Raw genomic sequence first — 24613 nt, forward strand, 5'->3', positions numbered from 1 at the left:
ATGATGTCCCATATCACTTTAAAAAGGATTCTAGTTGGTACAACCCACTCACATAACATTCACACTGCAGCACCATTACATTTGCAGTCAAGCACTATGGCCAAAACCGCATTGGCCCCAGGTTAAGATCCCTAGAACTTATTAAAACGACCAGATGTTTCTCTACCTATGTACGTTAATTTATACAAAGGTAAAGCTGCATCAATAAATTGTATCCAGTAAGGGAAAGAAGGATTCCTCTGGGGCTTCCAGTTCAGAAGGATGAATTTCCTCGGATTAAGGGTCCATTCACAAGACTTAGAGATTGGGGTTTTTTTTTTTTTTTCCCTCTACCAGTATTATTTTCTCCATCTGTCTCACCGACCTTTCCCCCTGTTTCGGGTCTGTCCCCCCCTCTGTTATCTGTCTCACCTTGTCCTATGTTTTCTTTTTGTTGCCATTATTTTTCCATAGTCTATTTGCCTTTCGGCATGTATGTGGTTATATGAAGATCTCTCACGCCATGTTGGATAAGATATACCATCTTGTTTTCATTTGCCTTTCTGGTATCTATACTGCTATATGAAAACTGGTCATGCTTTGTTGGACAAGATATAATGTACTGTCTGTGGCCTCTCAGCATTTCTATCAGTCGCCCACCATCTTTATTGAGAGGTCAGATTATTGTATTTGCTTTTTCTATTTTCCTTAAAGGGGTTCTCCAGGAATTAAGAAAATTAAAATACTTAAATATTTATTTATTATAAATATATTCCCAAATACCTTTCATTAGTTATAATGGTTTGTTTTGTCTAGGGAGCAATAAAATGGCCGCTGTCCTATTAGTACACACAAAACCCGTCTTAATCACACAGGAGGACAAGTTACTTCAATACACTAAGCTAAAGAGCTGCCTCATCCTCCTTTATAATCCTGAACACAGTTTAATATGATCTTTAGCTGAATCTCTGTAGGAATGGAGTTCATAAGGAGACATGAAGTACAGAGAGTAGGGTGAGAGGAGGTGTGACTAATGAGCAGCAGCACTTGTATGCAGTCTTCATTACCACAGTCTGTCCTGTCCATTCTCTCTGTACTTCGTCTCCTCATGAACTCCATTCCTCCAGAGATTCAACTGAAGATTAGTGTTGATCGAGCACCAAAGTGCTCGGATGTTCAGATGCTTAGGTCGAACACCTCCGGATGCTCAAGCACAATGGAAGTCAATGGGAGAACCCGAGCATTAAACCAGGCACCCGCTGCTCTGAAAAGGGGAGGGTGTCTGGTTCATAGAAAAAGGTCAGAAATTGATGGAAACACCACCGAAATGGTTCAGGAACAGCATGGGGAGGATGTCTGGATGCATCTTGGACTCCCAGGTCGCTGCTGGGAACGATGTTGTCCGAGTAGTACGCCACTTTTACAGACTGACAATAATACACACAAAACCGAAGATAAAATCGATTTTAGAGGAAAAATTGTTAGGAAACATTCTTTCCTGTATATTTACTTGTATAGAAAAGTGCAAGTGCTGCCAAAAATTTCAAGGAAGAGGCACTCTGATACAACCTGTATATCACATAATGGAGATCCTCATTCACTTTGTGGTACAATTGTTCAGGTAGTGGGACTCCTACACTCATAAAGCCTATGCACTAAGTGAAAGGGCTTCGAAAAATTACAAGGAACCGGCACTCCAATACACCCTTTATTACACACAAAGGAGGGCATCATACACCCTTAAAAATTTTGATTGAAGGCCTGCTGGTGACCCTCAAAAACATAAGGAGCAAGGGCCTGCTGGTGACCCTCTAAAACATTCAGCCGAGGGCCTGCTGCTGAGCTGACCATCTAAAACATTAGGGGTGAAGGTCTGCTGCAGAGCTGACTCTCTAAAACATTAGGGGCGAGTGCCTGCTGCTGATCTGAGCATCGAAAAAATTATGGGCGAGTGCCTGCTGCTGACCATTGAAAAAATTATGGACGAGGGCCTGCTGGTGAGCTGACCCTGTAAAACATGGTTGAGGGCCAGCTGGTGAGCTGACCCTCAAAAACATTATATGCGAGGGCCTGCACGTGAGCTGTCCCTCTAAAAGATTGTAGGTGAGGGCCTGCTGGTGAGCTAACCCTCTAAAACATTACATGCGAGGGCCTGCAGGTGAGCTGACCCTCTAAAAGATTGTAGGTGAGGGCCTGCTGGTGAGCTGAACTCGTAAAACATTATGGTTGAGGGCCTGCTGGTGAGCTGACCCACAAAAACATTATATGCGAGGGCCTGCTAGTGAGCTGACCCTCTAAAAGATTGTAGTTGAGGGCATGCTGGTGAGCTGACCCTGTAAAACATTATGGTTGAGGGCCTGCTGGTGAGCTGACCCTCTATAATATTGTAGGTGAGGGCCTGCTGGTGAGCTGACCCTTTAAAACATTACATGCGAGGGCCTGCAGGTGAGCTGGCCCTCTAAAAGATTGTAGGTGAGGGCCTGCTGGTGAGCTGACCCTCTACAGAATTTGGAGCGAGGACAGACTAATAAGCATATTGATATAATGGAAGAGGAGGAGGACGAGAAAAGGAAAATTGAACCATATACCCTTTTTTGTGGTGGAAGGGGTGCATGGGACTACAGTGTATTTAATACATTATAAAAACACATTTAAAGTGCCTTTATGTTCAGCTGCTTTCCTCTGGTGGAGTAGAGAAGTCATTGGCAATCCAGGCCTTGTTAATTTTTATAAGAGTCAACCTGTCAGCATTTTCAGTTGACAGGCGGATGCGCTTATCAGTTATTATGCCCCCAGCAGCACTAAATACCCGCTTTGACAAAACGCTGGGGCAGGCCAGCACCTCCAAGGTGTAGAGCGCCAGTTCGTGCCACGTGTCCAGCTTGGACACCCAGTAATTGTAAGGCACAGAGGGATCATTGAGGATGCTGACACAGTCTGCTCCGTACTCCTTCACCATCTTCCAAAATCTTTACCTCCTTGTGACACTAGGCTGCACATCAGGGTGAGGGTGCTGGCAGGGTGTCATGAAACTGTCCCAAGCTTTGGAGAGTGTTGTCCTGCCTCTGTTGGAACTGCTGTGTGTTCCCATCATCTCCTCTCCTCGGTTGCCCAAGGAACTATGTACTCTGCCGCCAGCGTTGTCAGCTGGAAATTTTTGGAGCAATTTTTCACAAGGACCTTCTGGTATTGCACCATTTTGCTCATTCTCTCCACCACAGAAATGAGAGATGAGAAGTTCTCTGTAGCGGGGGTCGAGAAGGGTGAGCAACCAGTAATCGGTGTTGTCCAAATGCGTAAAACGCGTGGGTAACGGGAAAGGCAGCCTAACATAAAGTCGGCCACGTGTGCCAGAATCCCAACAGGCAAGACTTCGCTATCGTCATCAGGAGGATGACTCTCAATCTCCTCATTCTCTTCTGCCCATCTACACTGAACAGATGGAATTAAACTTCCATGTGTACTACCCTCTGTAGCGGAGGCATCCGCCTCCTGCTCCTCCTCCTCATCATTATGCAATTTGCGCTCAGAAGACGAACTGAGGGTGATCTGGCTATCACCCTGTGTAATGTCTTCCCCCATTTCTACCTCTCCCACATGCAAAGTGTCCGCCTTAATTGTGAGCAGCAAGCATTTGAGTAGACACAGAAGTGGGATGGTGACGCTTATAATAGCGTTATCGCCGCTCACCATCTGTGTTGATTCCTCAAAGTTTCTTAAAACTTCACAGAGATCAGACATCCATGCCCACTCCTCGCTTGTGAAGAGCGGAAGCTGACTGGAAAGGCGACGACCATGTTGCAGCTGGTATTCCACTACTGCCCTCTGCTGCTCACAAAGCCTGGCCAACATGTGGAACGTCGAGTTCCAGCGCGTGCTCATGCCGCACAACAGTCGGTGAGCTGGCAATTGTAATCGCTGTTGCAGTGTTGACAGACCAGCGGAAGCTGTCCATGACTTGCGGAAATGGGCACACACGCGGCGCACTTTCACCCGTAGCTCTGGCAAATTGGGGTAGGTTTTGCGAAACCGCTGAACCACTAAGTTGAAGATGTGGGCTAGGCATGGGATGTGTGTGAGCTTCCCGAGCTCCAAAGCCGCCACCAAGTTACGGCCATTATCAGACACAACCATGCCTGGTTCAAGGTTGAGTGGCGAGAGCCACAGCTCAGTCTGGTATCTTATCCCCTGCCACAGCTCTGCGACGGTGTTCTGTTTGGCACCTAAGCAGATCAGCTTAAGCACGGCCTGTTGACGCTTCCCCACTGCAGTGCTACACTGCTTCCAGCTACGGACTGATGGCTGACTGGTGCTGCAAGAGGATAATTCTGAGGTGGAAGTGGAGGAGGAGGCAGAGGAGGAGAAGTGGGATTTGGAGCCATTAACGTAGGTGGTGGCGGAAACCCTGATGGAATTAGGGCCCGCAATCCTTGGCGTCGGTAGCACCTGTGCCATCCCAGGGTACGACTCGCCTCCATAACGTTCACCCAGTGTGCCGTCAGGAAAATGTAGCGTCCCTAGTTGAAAGCACTTGTCCATGTGTCAGTGGTTAAGTGAACCTTCCCAGTATCTGCGTTGGTCAGGGCACGGGTGATGTTAGGGGACACATGCTGGTGTAAGGCGAACATGACACACCGTGAAAAATAGTGGCGGCTGGGGACAGTGTAACGAGGGACAGCCGCCGACATCAGGCTGCGGAAATCCCTAGTGTCCGCAAGCCTAAATGGCAACAGTTCCAGGGCCAGTAATTTGGAAAGTTGCGCATTTAGTGCTATAGCCTGTGGGTGGGTGGCTGGGTATTTGCGCTTGTGTTCAAATGCCTGGGGTTAGGACATTTGTACGCTGCCCAGGGACACGGAAGTGGATGTGGTCGCTGATGGTGCTTACAAAGATCCAGGTGCAGGGCGGGAGGCATCCAGGCCTGCGCCTTCGACAGGGGATTGGCCAGCACGTAACACAAGGAAAGAGGAGGCAGTGGTGTCACCCGTAGACACAGATTGTGGACCCAGGCGTTCAGCCCACCTATTACAGTGCTTTGATGCCATGTGGCAGATCATGCTGGTGGTGGTGAGGTTGGTAGTGTTCACGCCCCTGCTCATTTTTGTATGGCACAAGTTGCAAATTACAATTCTTTTGTCGTCCCCACTTTCCTCAAAAAAGCGCCAGACTGCAGAACACCTACCCCTTGGCAAGGGAGATTGCCGCAAGGGGGTGCGCTGGGGAACAGTTGCGGGCCTGTTTGGTGTGGCCCGCCTTCTCATTTTTGCCTCTTCCAGCCTGTTGCGGTGCTGCGGATCCCTCCCCCTCTGTACTTGCCACCTTCCCAGGTTGGGTCAGTGACTTCATCGTCCACGACCTCCTCTTCCACTTCCTCACTCTGCTCATCCTCCTGACTTGTCGACCTAACAACCTCAGTTATTGACAACTGTATCTCATCCTCATCATCAAACTCTTGAGACACTAATTGCTGTTGACTTATTGGCAACTGTGTCTCATCATCATCATCCACCTCGTGAAACACTAATTGCCGTTCCCCACAGTCATCTTCTTGTGACTGTGGATGCTCAAGAGTTTGGGAATCAGGGCACAAGATCTCATGACCCTCTTCAAGCAGGCTTGTCGAGAGGCCCAAATGAAGGAATGGCGCTGAAAAGAGCTCCTTGGAATATCCGAATGTGGGATCACTTGTTTGGCAAGACTCTCCATGGTGGAAGGAAGGAGGATCAGGGTGAGGATTGTGTTGACCAGACTCTTGGCTACTGAGCCTGGACTTGGTGGAAGACAGGGTGGTGCTTATCAGACTGCAAGCATTATCTTTTGCAATCCAACCGACCACCTGGTCGCACTGGTCTGACTTCAAGAGCGTTGTCCTGCACCACCCTGCAAACTGGGACATGAAGCTAGGTATCGTGGATGATTGTTTTTCTTGTGCTCTGGCAGCAGGCACAGTTTCAACGTACCCAGGGCCACAGCCTCTGCGTGCACCATCAGCATCACGGCCACTTCCCTGTCCCTTACTGCTCGCCTTCTTCATATTAAATGTTATATATGCTTGAAAGTATGTCACACATACAGTAGCGTAGGATTTGTAAGTGTATGCCCAAAAAAATAAAAAAAGATATTTAGGATGTGGAAACGTCACACAGGAGATATACCGCAGATAATGTCGCTGATGTCAGCAGCGGCTAATATAAAATTACAGGGAATTTTACAGGTATTTGGGATGTGGAAATGTTACACAGGAGATGTACCCCAGGTAATGTCACTGTCCGCAGCAGACACCGTCTATGGAAAAAGTACACTGGAAGTCACGGATATTTTTTGGATGTGCACACGTTACACAGGAGATGTAGCGCAGCTAATGTCACCGTGCACCGCGGACACCATCTACGGAAAAAGTACACTGGATGTCACAGATATTTTTGGGATGCGCACACGTTACACAGGAGATGTAGCGCAGATAATGTCGCTGTCTGCAGCGGCCTAACTATTGCATGTTATTTAGCACAGGATGCGCTAAAAATAGATATTGCTGCCACACAACAGTCCTTAAAAGGACTTTTGGATTTGTAAAGTTTTATCAATTTAGTGCACGTTGCGCTAAAAATATATATTGCTGCTGCCACACACAACAATAGTCCTTAAAAGGACTTTTGGGTCTCTGACAAGTTTTCAACTGAAAAAAATAAAATTTCACTTTACACTATCTTTCCCTTCTTCAGCACAGCTCTCCCTGACTAACACTGAGCCGAACATGTGTCATCGGGTGCTATATAGCACCCGGTGACGCGTTCCGGCCAGCCAATCACTGTAATGCCAGTAACCAACATTACAGTAACCAACATTACTGTGAAAGGCAGTACTCACCTGCACGTTTATTGGCTTCATAGCAGCCAACAAAAGTGCAGGGAGGAGACTCGAGCATTGCGCTCGAGCACATGTTGTATTCGGCCCAATACCGCCATGTGCCGAACATCGAGATGCTCGAGCAGAACTAGTGTTCGGCTGAGCATGCTCGATCAACACTACTGAAGATCTTATCATCTGTATTCAGAATCGTAATCCATGACAAGCAGAAGAGGAGGATGAGGCAGCTCTTTAGCTCAGTGTTGTGAAGTAACTTGTCCTGCTGTGTGATTAGGACAGGTTCTGTGTGTACTAACAGGACGGTGGCCATTTTGTTTCTCCTTATAATAGTTCCCTAAACAAAATGAGCCATTATAATTAATGAAAGGCATTTGGGAATATATTTATAATAAAGTAATATTTAAGTATTTTCATTTTCTAAATTCCCGGAGAACTCCTTTAAATAAAGAATAAAAAAAAAAAAGTTGTGCCACACAAGCATGTCTTAATTGAAAGTATCAAAAAGACAGGATTGCTGGAGATTAAACTCTTGATTCAAGTTCACAAATGTTTTAAAAGCTCCCTTTGACATATAACTAGGTAAGGTATTTAATACACCTTTGAGACCAAAATTGATAATCAGTAGAGTTTTAGTAGCTCCAGGAATTAGAATTTCTCCACTCTGGAATAACAGGTGACCACACCCCTGCCTGGTGCCCCTCCTGAGCAGAAAACAGTGTGAGACCCATTGACCCGCACACATGCTGTAGATTTCAAGTAAATCTTTCAAGTAAATTCATAAATGTAACCATTTGAAAAAGTTGTTTGGCGCACCCGACCATTTCAGAGTGCCCCAAATAAAATCCCATTCCAGCCTAACATATTTTATTATGTCACCAGTTTTCTGCTTTCCTCATTTTTAAATCCTAACAGCAGCAGAGCATGCCAATGAGTCCCCATATTTATGAGCTCACGGCGCTCCCCGCCCACCTTCCTCTGATTAACAGCTTTTTCATATGAATCAGTAGCAGGTGGGTGGGGAGAGCCATGAGTTCATAAATATGAGGACTCATGAGCTGATGCTATTCAATACAAGATTTTGGCAAATGGCTGGGTCAGTTAAAGAAAGTGACCCAGCATTTTGCTAAGGGGTTCTGTCACTTGTTAATGTTGCCCTTAGTTAGGACACCATAAAATTGTTGACAGATTACCTTTAATAGCTGATCTTTTCTGTAGCACAAAGCCAGACTTGTGGATCACCATAGTTATGCCCTCATAGAAGGAGGATTAAAGGATTTAAGTCCAATATTTTTAACTCATATGTTTGATGTGGTTATTGTTATCTACTATTAGGATTTGTGTGAAAGTGATGTAATTTTAGGTCAAATTTATGCAGAAATGTAGAAAATTGTGAAAGTTTCACAAACTTAGTTTTCTGTTATTGGTGTTTTATAACCATTCTCTTTTTTTTCCAGATTGAGATGCTTGAGCACAAGTATGGGGGGCACCTAGTATCTCGCAGGGCAGCCTGTACCATCCAGACAGCATTTCGACAATACCAGCTAAGCAAGAACTTTGAAAAGATCCGAGACTCCTTGCTACAAAGTCGCCTCCCCCGACGCATTTCCTTGCGAAAGATTCGAGTACATAACCCAGAGAGTTTCCCTTCTGCTGAAAAAGCTCTGTTGGAAAGCTACAATTTGATGGGTATCCCTCTAGTGAGGTCTCCCTCCCTCCCAGCTACTATCAGTGGGGCATTAACTGAGCTTGAAGACTCCTTCACTGAACAGGTCCAGTCTCTTGCCAAATCTATTGATGATGCCCTCAGCACTTGGAGCCTGAAGACCATGTGTGCCTTCCCTGAGGCAGGCTCCTACCAGATACGGGAGACCTTTATGCAGCAGAATCCAGAACTGGAGCCACCTAAACTAGAAGAAGGAGAAAGGGAGGATAGCCAACTGGGGACTTTACCTAAAAGTAGCAGTACATTAATGATGGCTTTCCGTGATGTTACAGTTCAGATAGACAATAATAATATTTCAGTATCCTCCTCTACTTCCCTCTCCATGTCCAACTGCTTGGCCGGGACTCAGAACTCTAAAATGGAGGAGGAGAGAGTCAGTGTCAGTGGAGAAGTTACTTCGGAGCCTCCTTCCCAGGAAACTACCCATGAGACACACGTTGTACAGAACTCCTTTCCTGAGGTGAATGGTAATGGGGTTGGGAAGGAATTAGTTGGACCTGTTCCTACTGAAACTGAAACTACTGACCTCTCAGAACAGTTGAGCAGCAGTAGCACCTCCACCTCTGCTAAGTCTGTATCTGAGGTGTCTTCTAAGGAGGCCTTGCAAGCCATGATCCTCAGCCTTCCTCGGTACTATTGCGAGAACCCTGCCAGCTGCCGATCACCAACTCTCTCAACTGATACAATGAGGAAGAGACTGTACCGCATCGGGCTGAACCTGTTCAATATGTGAGAATGGGCAAAGGGTTATGGGGTTGAGTATGTCTTAACTCAAGTAGGGTCTTGATGTTCTCCTAAGGGCTAACCTCCCTGTGGCGCTTGTTTTTCCACTGGAGAACAAAAATCTGCACATAGCCTATATGAGAGTCTGCATATGTACTCCAGCCAATTGGCTCAAAGCATACCTGCAGTTTTTTGTCAAAGTTGTTGAAAAAACCCATACATTTTCCTTGGTCTCGCTAGCAGGGGCGTTTCTAGGGTCTCAAAAAATCTGAGGCCCAAGCACCAATGCATATGGCCCAATTCTCTAAGTTGAACAACCGCATCCCCCCCCCCCCTCCCTGCAAACACTAACACTGAAGACATTTTACTGTACTTGCTATACAGCAGCACATACCTCTTACATCCAGGGCCTCCAGGTGACGTCTCCTCTGATGTAGATCTTCTCTGTCATCATCTTCTCCATTCGGTCCAGACACTTCTCTCAGCCGCCTCGTCTCTGCAGAGTGTGACACACAGACATCTTAGCTTCCTTACTTTTCTGTACTCCCAAATACGATCCTGAAGAAAAATGAGTGCCCCCCATAGTAACAGTACTCCTCATAGTCCCACCAATAGTAATTCCCTGCTAGAATACTCTCATTAGTAATACTGCCCCCTACTGGACCCAACAGTGATAATGCCTCACAAGAGTGCCTCCATTAATAGAAGAGCCCTCCAGTATTAATAATACCCTCACAGAGCCCCTAGTAGAAATAAGGCCCCCTATTGTTCCCCCAGTGGTAATAAAGCTCTCTACAGACCCCCCATTAGTAATATGGCCCCTTTAGTGCTCTTAGTAGAAATAATGTGGATTCCTCCTATAGAGCCTTAAAATGCCCCCACAGTGCCCCCAGTATTTATATTGCCCCGTACTGTTATAATGCTCTCCCTGAAGTGCCCGAAGTATTTATAGTGCCCCCTGTAGTTATATTCCTCCGTTTAGTTTCCTCAGAAATTATAATTCCTCAGCATCTCCGCCATACAGTCCCATGTAAATAACACTATTTCCCTCCCTCCGCCATAGAGTCCCATATAAATACCATCACACCATCTCTCCAGCCCCCTCCAATATACAGTCCCATGTAAATAACATCACACCATCTCTCCTGCCCCTTCCAACATACAGTCCCATGTCAATAAAATCACCCCTCCGCAGCCACCACCAACATGCAGTCCCATGTAAATAACATTACCCCTTAACATTCAATCCCATGTAAATATCACTCCCTCCCACAGCTGCCTTCAACATGCAGTCCCATATAAATAACATTACCCCTCAACATACAGTCCCATGTAAATAACATCACCCTACCTCAGCCACTTCCAAATTTCAGTGCCATGTAATTAAAATCACTTCCCCTCACTGTCCCATGTAAATAACTTCCCTCCCTTCAGCCCTAATATACAGTCCCAGTTAAATAACTACAACTCCCAACATTGCTATGCCTCTCACACTGAGTAAACTGTACACCGCAAGTGCGCACTCAGGGGTAGGTAGATTTTTAAGTGCAGAATGTTCCATCAGATCTCCCTACCCCTGAGTGCGCACATAGCAGAGCTGAGTGCAGGATATAGCACATAGCACACACACCCTCCTCAAGCTGATTCCTGTGCGCCGCGTCACTTCCGGTATAGCATTCTGCCAAGGTATAGGAATCTGGCAGAACAACGGCAATACAGTTATATCTAACATTCAGGCAGGACATTCGGGGCCTGGGACAAAACATCAGGGGCCAACGCCCCTGCTCGCTAGTTCAACTTGGAAAAAAAAAATGAGGGTGCCCTGGGAAATGTACATGGGGTAGATTTAGAACTGGTGTGAAGCAAAAGTGGCTTAGCTGCCCATAGCAACCAATCCAATTCCAAGATTCCACCTTTCATTTTTCAGAGCTCCTCTGGAAAATGAAAGGTGAAATCTGATTGGTTGCTATGGGCAACTAAGCCACCTTTTCTTTAAAATCGTTTGATAAATATCAACCATTAATGATATGAAAATTGGGTAATTAAAGACCCTTCTCTTGACATGGTCTAGTAAATACTTGTATGTGCCATGAAATAACAGCTCAGTGTTGTGGCTTTCCTCTGTTATTCCCAGGGTATGGTATGTGCCTACATACTTTGATACAGTCAAGTCATTGCTGATAGTCCCAGACTGTGCAGAGACACACCTTATTGACAAGGGGAAACATAATGCCAGTTGTCAATTTATTCATAGATTACAAAGAGGAATATCAGAGGAAAGGCAGAATGCACAGGTCGTTGTTCCAGAATTGTTATTTTATGGGAAATACAAGTGCTACGGTAGACATGTCAAGGATGTTGACAGATCATCTTTTAACTCTAAACCAAAACTCTTGATGTCACATTGGTGAAAGTCTTTGTTCTTGGACCCCTATAGGGCACCAGTCAGAGATGTGTTTTCTAGACACAGTACCGTTATGTTCTGACAGGTGATACCAAGGTGGTGTGCTCATTTAAATGAAGAAAGGTCTACCAGTCTTTGGTAACTTGCAGCTTCTATCGAGATTTTCTTTTTGTTTTTCCTGCAGTAATCCTGATAAAGGCATCCAGTTCTTAATCTCTCGCGGTTTCATCCCAGATACCCCCATTGGGGTTGCACATTTCCTGCTACAGAGGAAAGGACTAAGCCGACAAATGATTGGCGAATTCCTTGGGAACAGCAAGAAGCAATTCAACCGGGATGTTCTTGAGTAAGTGACAAACTCTGAATACTTTGGGGGGACGCATGTCTGAAAATTGTCAATGTGAATTGTCGTTTGACTGGGATATTGTCTCTCAGCATATTGCTCCATTAATAATCAATACGGCCTCATTACAGCTCCTATAAAGGATGTCACCCGGACACCTTACTTATCTAGTGATTCATCCTTTCCTGTCTTGTTATTGTATAACTGTAAAGGGGGAATATTAATCACCAATATTTATGCAAATATTGATAATTAATATTCATAAATAGGAGGAGCCGTCTATTGATAACTCCGCCTATTTATACCTTTATATAATAATTACACAATACTTTCGCTATGCTCTACACTGATCACTTATGCTAGCTGCATGCGCCTTACTAACTCGCTACCGCTAACAAGTACACGCTACACAAAAGGGTACAAATATAACGGTATTTATTACACCACGCAATACACTAACATTACACTACGCACGCAGTACTACAATACAGCACTAAATATACAATCCTAACTACACTACACAATCCCAAATTCCACCCCACATACTATCTATACATTACAATAACACATCATACACACAAATATCAGTAACCCGCCCCACCTGACTATTCACTGTCCCTAGGGGGTATGACGAAGGGTTAAAAGGATTGTTTGCAGAGCAGAAGCATGCTCTACAGGACCAGGGTAACCACTAGGGGTTAATCAGGGTTAGGGTTCCAGGGATCAGTAGGGGATCAGGGGATATAGTGTTAACCAGGGATCAGGGTAATAAAGGGTTAATCAGGGGAGGTGGTGTATTGGTGGGATAGGGGTGGATCAGGGGTTGCAGGATCAGGGGTACAACAGGGGAACAGGAATAAGGGGTGGGGGACTTAAGGGTTAATATCGTTGGTGGTATAGGGAGTGATACTAGTATACTTGCTCGTTCGTCCAGGGGGGGGTCCCGATCCTCTCTCCTGAGGGCAGCCTTGAGCGCCGATCGCGCTCTCCCATCTGTCCGGGCAGCTGCCACGTGGGAGGCCCTGACTCCCGGAACGCAGGACGCGCTCCTCTGCCAGGTGGGGCCCAGATCCTTGAGCCGGAGGGGGGGGGGGGGGGGGGGGGGCACTTCGTCCTAAGCGCCGATGCGCTTATCCAGGTGGGGGGCCCTTTCCTAACTCTCAGAGTGCCGGGGCCGCCGGATATTTATCCCCCGGCGGCCCGCACTCCCGCGCCACCAGGGGGCGCGCGCGCGCACTCACTTCACAGTGCAGGACACGTGGGCCGGCGCGGTGAGATGACGTCACCGCGCCTGCCCGCGCATCCCTGCACGCGCGCCGCAGGGCCGCGTGCACTTGCTGACAGGCGGGAGATCCTTTGATCTCCCGACTGTAGCTCCCAGCATTCCGGACATCGCAATGGTAATTGCGATGCCAGAATGCACATAATAGAGTGAGCGGAGGTATCTCCTCTCTCTCTATTATGCTTAATTATCTCCAGCAGGACTGCAGATAATTAGAACAAAAGGATTCAAATTCTATTGAATTTGAATCCTTTTGAGGTCACCAGAATGACCGGACCTTGTCCGGTCATCCTGGCGCCTTCACCCAGATTACATCAATGTAAATGCTTGGGGCACATCTACATTGATGCATCTGTGTCCATGTAAGGGGGGGGGGGGGGGTTTATATGGTATGGGGATATGACAAGGGGACATAATATGAATATACATGTGTATCGATGCTTGGGGCACATCCATACACATGTATACATTAATCATACTTCTAAGGGGGATTATATAAGGGGCCACATATTATCAGGGGCACATCACAAGCTCCTACATTATCAGGGGCACATCACAAGCCCCTACATTATCAGGGGCACAAGCCCCTACATTGGGGGCACAAGCCCCTACATTATCAGGGGGGCACAAGCCCCTACATTATCAGGGGACACATATTTCCCACAGGGGCCAGCATGAGCCCCTGGGGATCACCATGGGCAGACGTGCGCAGATGCTGGGCACATCTGCGCACATCGTCCCATGCTGCTATGTCTAATATATGCACATATATACCATACATGCCCGCACGTGTTTGCAGGCATGCATGGATATATATGCATATGTCTCAACCGTTCCTCAACAATCCCCCTGTTGTCGGAATATAATACGACAATATAATGGGGGAACGGGTTGAGATATATTTGCCCCCCTTCAACCCCATCTTTGGTGGAAGTTCAGGAAGAACTGTAGTGCACACTGATCTTTAGGTACTTAGACATCCCTCATCCAGCCTCTGACCTGCCCTTCACCGTAACCTCCTCCTCCGTCCACAGGATACACCGTCTTCTTCTTGACCACACACCCACAGTCTCTCGGTTATTCTGCCGATCTTCAGGTATCTTCGTCCCCCCCCCAATTCTGGAGTGGGTTCACCCTTACAGTCTTTAACTGGCCTTTCTATAACAGTCTCTTGGTGTCGGCCACCCCCACTTTGGAGTGACCACACCCCCACAGTCTCTCGGTAATTCTGCCGATCTTCAGGTATCTTCGTCCCCCCCCAATTCTGGAGCGGGTTCACCCTTACAGTCTTTACCTTTCTATAACAGTCTCTTGGTGTTGGCCACCCCCACTTTGGAGTGGCCACACCCCCACAGTCTCTCGGTAATTCTGCCGATCTTCAGGTATCTTCGCCCCCCCCCAATTCTGGAGCGGGTTCACCCTTACAGTCTTTGTCCCAACTTTCTTCTATCCAACGTCTGTTTCCATCTTGATGGGTGCGGTTCTCCCGTGGACAGATTAATAGGTCTTTACAAGGCAGGTCAGACTCTTAAGCGGTGATGTCATAGTACCTAAATTCTACTGCGGAGAACACCTCCGCCACACTACACCTCCAGCCCTTCCCTTAAGAACCTCACCGTTCCAGGGTTCAAGGTGGCAAATGAATGATGCCTGTCCCTATCGTGACCTAACCTTATCCCCATTCACACAAAACACATGTCACATCCCTCCCAACACCACCAAAATCATTAAATGTATGTGTACCCATAGAGACTCATGCAACCTGGCATATCTCTACACCTCCAAAGACACAGGTAGGTCGCAGACCCCTGTGTCAATGGGAAACGACTATAGGATGCGAATGTGTACAGCCGAATATAGGCTGTCACACATTTGTACCTAGAGTGTCTATGGGTACACCATCGAACAACAAACACAATCAATAAATACAATGTGCTATGGGGTTTCGGGGTAGTACAAGTTATACGTCCCGAACCCTCATAGGAAACAAAGTGTGTCCATACAATATTTGGCTACAGGAACAATGTTTGAGTTATGTCCTGAGCCTCCTCCTCCGGATAGTTCTGTAAAGTTCTGTCTGGTTCTGGTGTATTTGGTCAGTAAGTCCCTTGACCCTCCGATATGACCAGAACCAGAAGAAGTTTCACTGGGTGAAACAATTGAATAAGTTCTTCCACCCGAACATCTCCCAAGTCTTCCTCCAGAGCCTTAAATAATGCTCCCGCTGGATTGTGGCACAGTCTTCTCTAGAACACCTCTAGGCAGAGGTCGCTTAGTTGCCAAAATCCAGTGGGATCCTCTGGAGCTTCACAACAGTGTCAGGGGGAATAGCTGGCCTCTTCTGTCGCATCTCCTAGGTTTTTCTTCCGCTCCATATTAAATCACACCTATGGCAGAAGAAAACACCAGGCGCTCCCAGGGGAATTTCTCCCCTAACAGTGCAATTAATGTGAAAATTCCCAGCCCCAATACCTTTGACCCATGGGTAGAGAAAGGTATTGGGCTGCCCTTTATCTCACAGGACCCCTCGTTATCCCAACACTGGTGTCTGAACACCCTACCTTCAGAGGATTGAGTCCTCTGCTGCACATCCCTCTGCACCAACAGATAAGGATGGCCACCCTACTAGGTTAGGATAACTGGAGTTCTGTGGACAAAGCACCATCTTGTTATTGATGGCACCGCATCCCTGTCCACTCATGTGTACCCAGGCTGATTTCCCCCTGTGATCCCATCTTGTGGAGGCCCGCAGAACCAATGGCATAGTCATGCCCCGGCTCCCCAGGACCCCACAACACAAGAACACAGTCCACACTCTGCTGCCAAACACTCTGCGTCCAATCCCTATCAGAGCTGTGCTGCCTGACCGGACTAGAATTAAGTGCGCAGCACAACATTACACCAATGTTGTCTGTCCGCCCCAGTCCCCAGCGCAACACAGCCCTACCGAAAACCTGGAGCACAACAGTGCTATCTGTATCGATCTGAGACCCTGGTTGCCCAGAATAATATCACATCATCCTTTGTGTGCTGCATGGAGAAGGTCCTTATGCCTTCTCCCGACCAGCAGGATTTCCCGTGTGATATTATCTGCTCGCAAACCTATACGTTCTCGATCCACAGTATAACACTGTTCCACTCCAAGGGGACACAGAATGAAACAAAGACAGCAGACGGGACTTACAACACTACATAAATCAGCATGGTGGAACACATCCGTAGACAAGGACTACCACCATCAACATCAAGAAGAACATACAAACAGATAACAAAAACACACAACATGGACATACACAGGGAACAAACTGTGTAACAAATAGTACAGGGGTGTCAAATGTTGCCTAGCCTAGCTTGGCCACTCTGACCCCTCAGCAGCTGGTGATGCTGCCGAGAGGTAACCCCGTTATGGCCAGGCTGACTAGACCCCACTGCACAATTTGTTACCTGGCTGATACTGTTGGACACATTGCAATTACTTGCACAAGGGCAATTCCTTGCAATGTGTCCTTTGTTCCCACACCTGAAACACGTGCCTGTCCTGTGTGTTTTGCAGTGTCTCGCTATGTGACCTAGGCCACTACATGCAAAACATCTGATGTTTGCTCTGCATGGCCCAGGTCCATCTACACTGCAGCCGTGCTCCCTTCTCCTGAATTGTACCATCCTCAGGGACGCACTCTTCAACACAGTTCTTTTTCCCAAAATCAGGGACAAATCTCTGTTAGTCTGGACCGGCTTGACCTGATGATCAGACCGGTCACAGACTACTCTCCCCCCTTGTGGCCCTGCACAGGGCAACATTTTGGGAGATTCCGACCCTGGCTTTACGGAAAAAGAAAGGGCCGGCACCAACTTGGTGATAACTTGTTGCATGCCAGACATTAGCTGGGACCTTACAGCAACCTCAGCCTTCAATTTGGCTACCGTCACGTCAGTAGAGGCAGTCCGCTCCTTGAAGGCTTTGACTTCAGTATAAGACTGAGTCAACTTAGCCTCAATTTCCTCCTTCTGCCTCTGCAGCTCTACCAACTGTGACTCTATCCTAGCCACCTGCGCATCTCGGTCAACAGTAGACTGCACATTCTCTGCCAGCTGCGCCTGCAATGTCGAAACCTGGTCCGAATTACTGGCACAGCACTGGCAGTGAATGGCCGGAGGAATTGTCTCCGTTGACCGAGACACCAGCGCAACTTCCTTTGGCTTACAGATGCTAGCCTCAAACGTATGAACGAGTTTGGCCAGCATCCGAAGCCGTTTGGTGGCCTTGTTCAAAACCGTCCGTTTGTTAACACAAAGCTTGTCGTAACTACAAGCCTGTGCTAACAAATCGGACCACAGCATTTCTGCTGACTTGTATGTAGTGGGGAGGATGGGGTTAAATGTGCTGTGTTTGCTCAAGTGTTGCAGTGTGGGGAAGTCCATACTCACCGTTTGATGAGAGTCCATCTTCTCCTTGGCGCCGTACCTCGCAGCTGCTTGGAAGAAGTCCATTTTCCCGGATCGCCTCTTCCCGACCAGCCTGACTTGTACGCCGCTCCCACGAAGATGGATCTCCTCCAGTGACGTGTGCTCTTCTCCCTTGCAATCACTTGAGCGATGCTTGTTGGTGCTGTACTTTTCCGTGTCTTCTTCTCTTACCCCAGCGACGGTGACCGTGTAAAGCAAATACAAAAATATTAGTAACACAGAACAATTATAGATTCTCTGCAAAAGATTTTGTTTTATTTCTGGTACTCTAAGGGAAGTATCGCTTCTCCTGTACGAATTATCGGGTCCTAGACGCTCAGACACTCCGCTGACCGCGTCTCTCCTGCCCGCTAATTCACAGTACTAGCGACCCTCAACCTTAAGACCAAAAACAAGCGCAAAATCCACGCAGTGGGCCTGGCTCGCCAATGTAAAGGGGGAATATTAATCACCAATATTTATGCAAATATCGATAATTAATATTCATAAATAGGAGGAGCCGTCTATTGATAACTCCGCCTATTTATACCTTTATATAATAATTACACAATACTTTCGCTATGCTCTACACTGATCACTTATGCTAGCTGCATGCGCCTTACTAACTCGCTACCGCTAACAAGTACACGCTACACAAAAGGGTACAAATATAACGGTATTTATTACACCACGCAATACACTAACATTACACTACGCACGCAATACACTACGCACGCAGTACTACAATACAGCACTAAATATACAATCCTAACTACACTACACAATCCCAAATTCCACCCCACATACTATCTATACATTACAATAACACATCATACACACAAATATCAGTAACCCGCCCCACCTGACTATTCACTGTCCCTAGGGGGTATGACGAAGGGTTAAAAGGATTGTTTGCAGAGCAGAAGCATGCTCTACAGGACCAGGGTAACCACTAGGGGTTAATCAGGGTTAGGGTTCCAGGGATCAGTAGGGGATCAGGGGATATAGTGTTAACCAGGGATCAGGGTAATAAAGGGTTAATCAGGGGAGGTGGTGTATTGGTGGGATAGGGGTGGATCAGGGGTTGCAGGATCAGGGGTACAACAGGGGAACAGGAATAAGGGGTGGGGGACTTAAGGGTTAATATCGTTGGTGGTATAGGGAGTGATACTAGTATACTTGCTCGTTCGTCCAGGGGGGGGGTCCCGATCCTCTCTCCTGAGGGCAGCCTTGAGCGCCGATCGCGCTCTCCCATCTGTCCGGGCAGCTGCCACGTGGGAGGCCCTGACTCCCGGAACGCAGGACGCGCTCCTCTGCCAGGTGGGGCCCAGATCCTTGAGCCGGAGGGGGGGGGGGGGGGGGGGGGGGCGCTTCGTCCTAAGCGCCGATGCGCTTATCCAGGTGGGGGGCCCTTTCCTAACTCTCAGAGTGCCGGGGCCGCCGGATATTTATCCCCCGGCGGCCCGCACTCCCGCGCCACCAGGGGGCGCGCGCGCGCACTCACTTCACAGTGCAGGACACGTGGGCCGGCGCGGTGAGATGACGTCACCGCGCCTGCCCGCGCATCCCTGCACGCGCGCCGCAGGGCCGCGTGCACTTGCTGACAGGCGGGAGATCCTTTGATCTCCCGACTGTAGCTCCCAGCATTCCGGACATCGCAATGGTAATTGCGATGCCAGAATGCACATAATAGAGTGAGCGGAGGTATCTCCTCTCTCTCTATTATGCTTAATTATCTCCAGCAGGACTGCAGATAATTAGAACAAAAGGATTCAAATTCTATTGAATTTGAATCCTTTTGAGGTCACCAGAATGACCGGACCTTGTCCGGTCATCCTGGCGCCTTCACCCAGATTACATCAATGTAAATGCTTGGGGCACATCTACATTGATGCATCTGTGTCCATGTAAGGGGGGGGGGGGGATTTATATGGTATGGGGATATGACAAGGGGACATAATATGAATATACATGTGTATCGATGCTTGGGGCACATCCATACACATGTATACATTAATCATACTTCTAAGGGGGATTATATAAGGGGCCACATATTATCAGGGGCACATCACAAGCTCCTACATTATCAGGGGCACATCACAAGCCCCTACATTATCAGGGGCACAAGCCCCTACATTGGGGGCACAAGCCCCTACATTATCAGGGGGGCACAAGCCCCTACATTATCAGGGGACACATATTTCCCACAGGGGCCAGCATGAGCCCCTGGGGATCACCATGGGCAGACGTGCGCAGATGCTGGGCACATCTGCGCACATCGTCCCATGCTGCTATGTCTAATATATGCACATATATACCATACATGCCCGCACGTGTTTGCAGGCATGCATGGATATATATGCATATGTCTCAACCGTTCCTCAACAATAACCAATATGGCTGCCATTATTGCTCGCCCAGGACTTGTTCCTATAACAAATCCTCTTTGAATTGCCAACATCTCTCATGGAAATTTTTTTAGTTGCATGAGTGATATTAGAGCTCTTTAGGTGAACTATGATACAATACGATCAATGATCTGCTATAAAAAAAGGTTTTTATTGACCTTCCCCCCCCCCCTTCGTATACAACAGAATCCCCGCTCCTCACCTGAGTTCTGAAACTAGGTCATTCTGCTATTCAACACACATTACACGCTTGAAGCCCTCACATACATGCGGCTGCTTTACCCAAATCACACACAAAAAAAAAAAAGCAAGAAATCAAAGACATTAGTGTGAAGTGGAGATTTAACGGTAGAATGAAAATGAATGTCGCACACTTCACAGTTGGGAAAGTTAATCTCATTCTATGGAGCCATGTGGGCATAGTAAACGCTAAATGGACATTGTGTCGATGGGTTGCTATATTATATCATGAACCCATCTTACTTTTTTTCTGTGTCCTCACACAATTCCACGTACTGCATGATCGCTCTATGTGAGTAGAGTCTTGAATAGAACGTCAGTACCACAGTAATGACTAACACCTCTACAGGCAGGTCTTTAGGAAAAATGCAGCAGCAATGAGAAATTAAGTTGAAATGTCAGTTTATGCCAGTGTCAAAGCTGGGTAGGGTGCCTTCACACACGGCAGATTGTGTTGCAGTTCCGATCATTTGAATGGGCCGGCAAGCACATTGACTTCAGGTGAATGGAACTGATTTTCAGTTGCAGGAAATTATGCAATAAAATAAGCAGTGTGTGAAGGCATCTAACAACCCTTTTGAGGACTGGTAGGGTTACTTCTCATCTATTTTTCTGAAAACTGAATGGAGGGCAGTTGAAAGTTCGATGTAACTTTCTGAATTTTCCTTTATACTTAAGCTGTGTGGTGGATGAAATGGATTTTTCCAACATGGAGCTGGATGAGGCTCTGCGGAAGTTCCAGGCACACATCCGAGTGCAGGGTGAGGCACAGAAGGTGGAACGTTTGATAGAAGCCTTCAGGTAAGTCTATAATCGGTCATATTCACAATAGTTGCATGTGTTGCAGGTATGACCTATTCATCGGCAGTCACATGATCATCCTACAGTTTTATTGCAGCATTTCTCAGTTTCTACCCCAAGTATTGTGTTATCAAAATATCAAGCCAATATCAAAGTATAACATATGTTTCAGGCACCATAATGGTCACTGGAACCTCTATTCGCTATACAAGCTACTGCCTCTCAATACCACACAGGTTTGTTTTAGGTTTCTTTCCTTGAGATATCAGGAAGCCTATTTAAGTTAGGGTTCTAACTAGGGGTGGGCGATATGCAATATAAATTTGTGCCACGATATGGATTTTGTGCATATCGCCTATATCGCCGGACCGCGATATGATCGCGCTCTCGACGCGCACCCTGTTCTCCTGAGCCGGCACAGTGGAGAAGGAGGGAGTCTTTCCCTCCCCACTGTGCGCGGCTGCCGCTGACCACCAATGAGAACAGAGTAGGAGGAGGAGGGGAGGCACTGTGGCCACTGCGCCACCAATGAATGTGCCGGCCATATCCCACAGGGTCCCCCTCCTCCCCCCCCATCATTGGGGGCAGTGGGCAGTTCCGATCGGAGTCCCAGCAGTGTAATGCTGGGGCTCCGATCGGTTACCATGGCAGCCAGGAGTCACGCTACTGAAGTCCTGGCTGCGATGGTATGTTGGTGAGCAGCATTATACTCACGTGCGCCGTGGCCGCCGGTCGCTCCTTCTTCTGTCTGTGCGCCGCATTGCTAATGCTTATACCATTAGCAATGCGCCGCACAGACCTATGAGAAGAAGGAGCGCCCGGTGGCCACGGCGCACGTGAGTATAATGCTGCTCACTAACATACCATCGCAGCCAGGACTTCAGTAGCGTGACTCCTGGCTGCCATGGTAACCGATCGGAGCCCCAGCATTACACTGCTGGGACTCCGATTGGAACTGCCCACTGCCACCATTGATGGGGGGGAGGAGGGGACCCTGTGGCCACTGCCACCAATGATTAATACTGGGGAGGGAGGGGGGGTGGGTTTGAGTTACCAGAGGGGGCTGATAAGAGGGAGAGGCTGGGGGGCTGATCAGAGGCTGGGGGGCGGATCAGGGGTTGGGGGGCACATGAGAGGCTGGGGGGCGGATCAGGGGCTGGGGGCACATGAGAGGCTGGGGGGCGGATCAGGGGCTGGGGGGCACATGAGAGGCTGGGGGACGGATCAGGGGCTGGGGGGCACATGAGAGGCTGGGGGGCGGATCAGGGGCTGGGGGGCACATGAGAGGCTGGGGGGCGGATTAGGGGCTGGGGGGCACATGAGAGGCTGGGGGGCACATGAGAGGCTGGCTGCCATGGTCAGCTCCCTGCTGTTGTGTGCACAAAACACAGGGCAGCAGGGAGAGTGTAAAGTTCTATTCACCCTAATAGAGCTCTATTAGGGTGAATATGACAAGGGTTCTAGCCCTTAAGGAGGCTAATAGTTATTAAATAAAAAGTAAAAAAAAAAAAAAAGTTTAAACACCCCCCCCCCAATATAGAAAACAATATATCGTGATATATATCGCATATCGCACATGCTTAAAATTATATCGCAATATAGATTTTAGGCCATATCGCCCACCCCTAGTTCTAACATCTTACTGAAACCTCTGTGCTCCCCGCGAGGAAAAAAGTTGGAGGCAACTCCTGTTGATCTCAAAAATTTCTGATTGTAGTACAAATTTAGGGAATTAAGATTTTTACTGTGACCGTTCCACAGCCATAAAGCTGTGGAAGACTAGTGTGTGGAGTTAATATAGTTATTGCCATAAATGGAAGCTGGTCAAGGCATTAGACACTATTTGCTATAAAATATACTGCCTCTCCTTCTCTTTGATGGTATATTTCTTGCAAACATGAGCAGATACCATCAGAGGAAAACATAAAGACCTTTGTATCATGGCACGCAGAAGCATCTATGTGGTTCTCCAGGTTATCTCACTTTATTTCCTATAGTATCTTGGCCATTAGGTGCTGTTACATGTACTGAAGTGGTAAAAAGAAGTTCTTGTCCACCCCTCTCATCTTTCCTTCTAACTCCTGGTATGTCTTGACTGAACTATTAATGTCTCTTTCCCTGCTGGATTTATTGAGTATTTGTTTACATTGACTATTTCACCCCTGTATCTGGTCCTCCTTGATTAGGCCAAATGTATCCCCCTCCCCTCTTGTTTACACCTGATTGAACACTGAGTGGTATAAATCTAAGTTCCTAGGTCTTCCAGACCTTGGTCTTTCCAAATGGTCTTTCCAAATGCAACATCTCTCAAGTGCAACTCTTAATTGGACATACTGAATTATACCAGAATTGGACCACAGGAAATTACAGACATAGTTAATGCAAACAATGTTTACATTTTTAATTTTTCCACAAACTCCTGAAATACCCCCACATACATTCACCCAGCAAGGAACTATTCATCTCTTCCTCCATCTTACCTTCTCATCTGACCGCTTGCACAAACCTGTTTGACAACATAAAACACTTCCTTACCAAACACACACAGATACCTCATGCCCTCTCCTATTCTCATCTATTAACACCTTCTCTGCTTCTCCTTATTGCTGGTGATATCTCTCCAAATCCAGGCCCCCCTCAGCAAATCCCCACTATCACCTCCATGTCCCACTACAAATCTCCTTCTACAAATTTCTGCAACCCCTTAAACCTAATAACCATTCCTCTGACCCCTGCCCCTTTGGTTCCTCTTGCAGGAGCATTATGGAATGCACGCTCTGTCTGTAACAAACTGTCCTACATTCATGAACTTTTCATCTCTCAAAACCTTTCCTTTCTGGGTCTCACAGAAACATGGCTGACACCCTCTGACACCTCCTCCCCTGCTGCACTCTCTTATAGTGGATTTCAATTCACTCACACCCCCTGCCCCGGCTGCAAACAAGGTGGGGGAGTTGGTCTTCTCCTATCAGACACCTGCTCCACTGCCACCCTCCATTACGCTCACCTCATTTGAAGTACACTCTGTTCGTATCTACTCTCCCTCCAACCTTCAAGTAGCCGTCATTTACCGCCCCCCAGGCCCAGCCACCATCTTTCTTGACTACTTTAACACCTGGCTACTACACTTTCTTTCTGCCGACATCCCCACTATCATCATGGGTGACTTCAGCATCCCTATGACATCTGCCACTCGGCCGCCTCTAAACTCCTATCACTCTCTTCCTCCTTCGGCCTATCACAGTGGTCTTCAGCTCCCACCCACAGAGATGGTCACACTCTGGATCTCATCTTTACCCACCTCTGCTCCCTATCTAACCTTTCTAATTCACCTCTCCCCCTATCCGACCACAACCTACTCAACTTCTCTTCATTGGTCTCTGCTGCTGCTCCCCCG

The 24613-nt window shown here is 47.5% G+C and overlaps 1 protein-coding gene across 6 annotated transcripts in view; it reads left to right on the plus strand.

Moving 5' to 3' along the window:
- Window positions 1-24613, plus strand: part of IQSEC3 (IQ motif and Sec7 domain ArfGEF 3) — a 148880-nt gene that overhangs the window by 105263 nt on the left and 19004 nt on the right. For all 6 annotated transcript variants that reach the window (XM_040436318.1, XM_040436325.1, XM_040436334.1 and 3 more), the window contains exons 4-6: window positions 8301-9298; window positions 11881-12042; window positions 21094-21216. In XM_040436318.1, coding sequence (XP_040292252.1) covers window positions 8301-9298; window positions 11881-12042; window positions 21094-21216 — 1283 coding nt within the window. The remainder of the gene's footprint in view (window positions 1-8300; window positions 9299-11880; window positions 12043-21093; window positions 21217-24613) is intronic.

Source organism: Bufo bufo, chromosome 1, assembly GCF_905171765.1.
Source record: "Bufo bufo chromosome 1, aBufBuf1.1, whole genome shotgun sequence".
Lineage (NCBI taxonomy): Eukaryota > Metazoa > Chordata > Amphibia > Anura > Bufonidae > Bufo > Bufo bufo.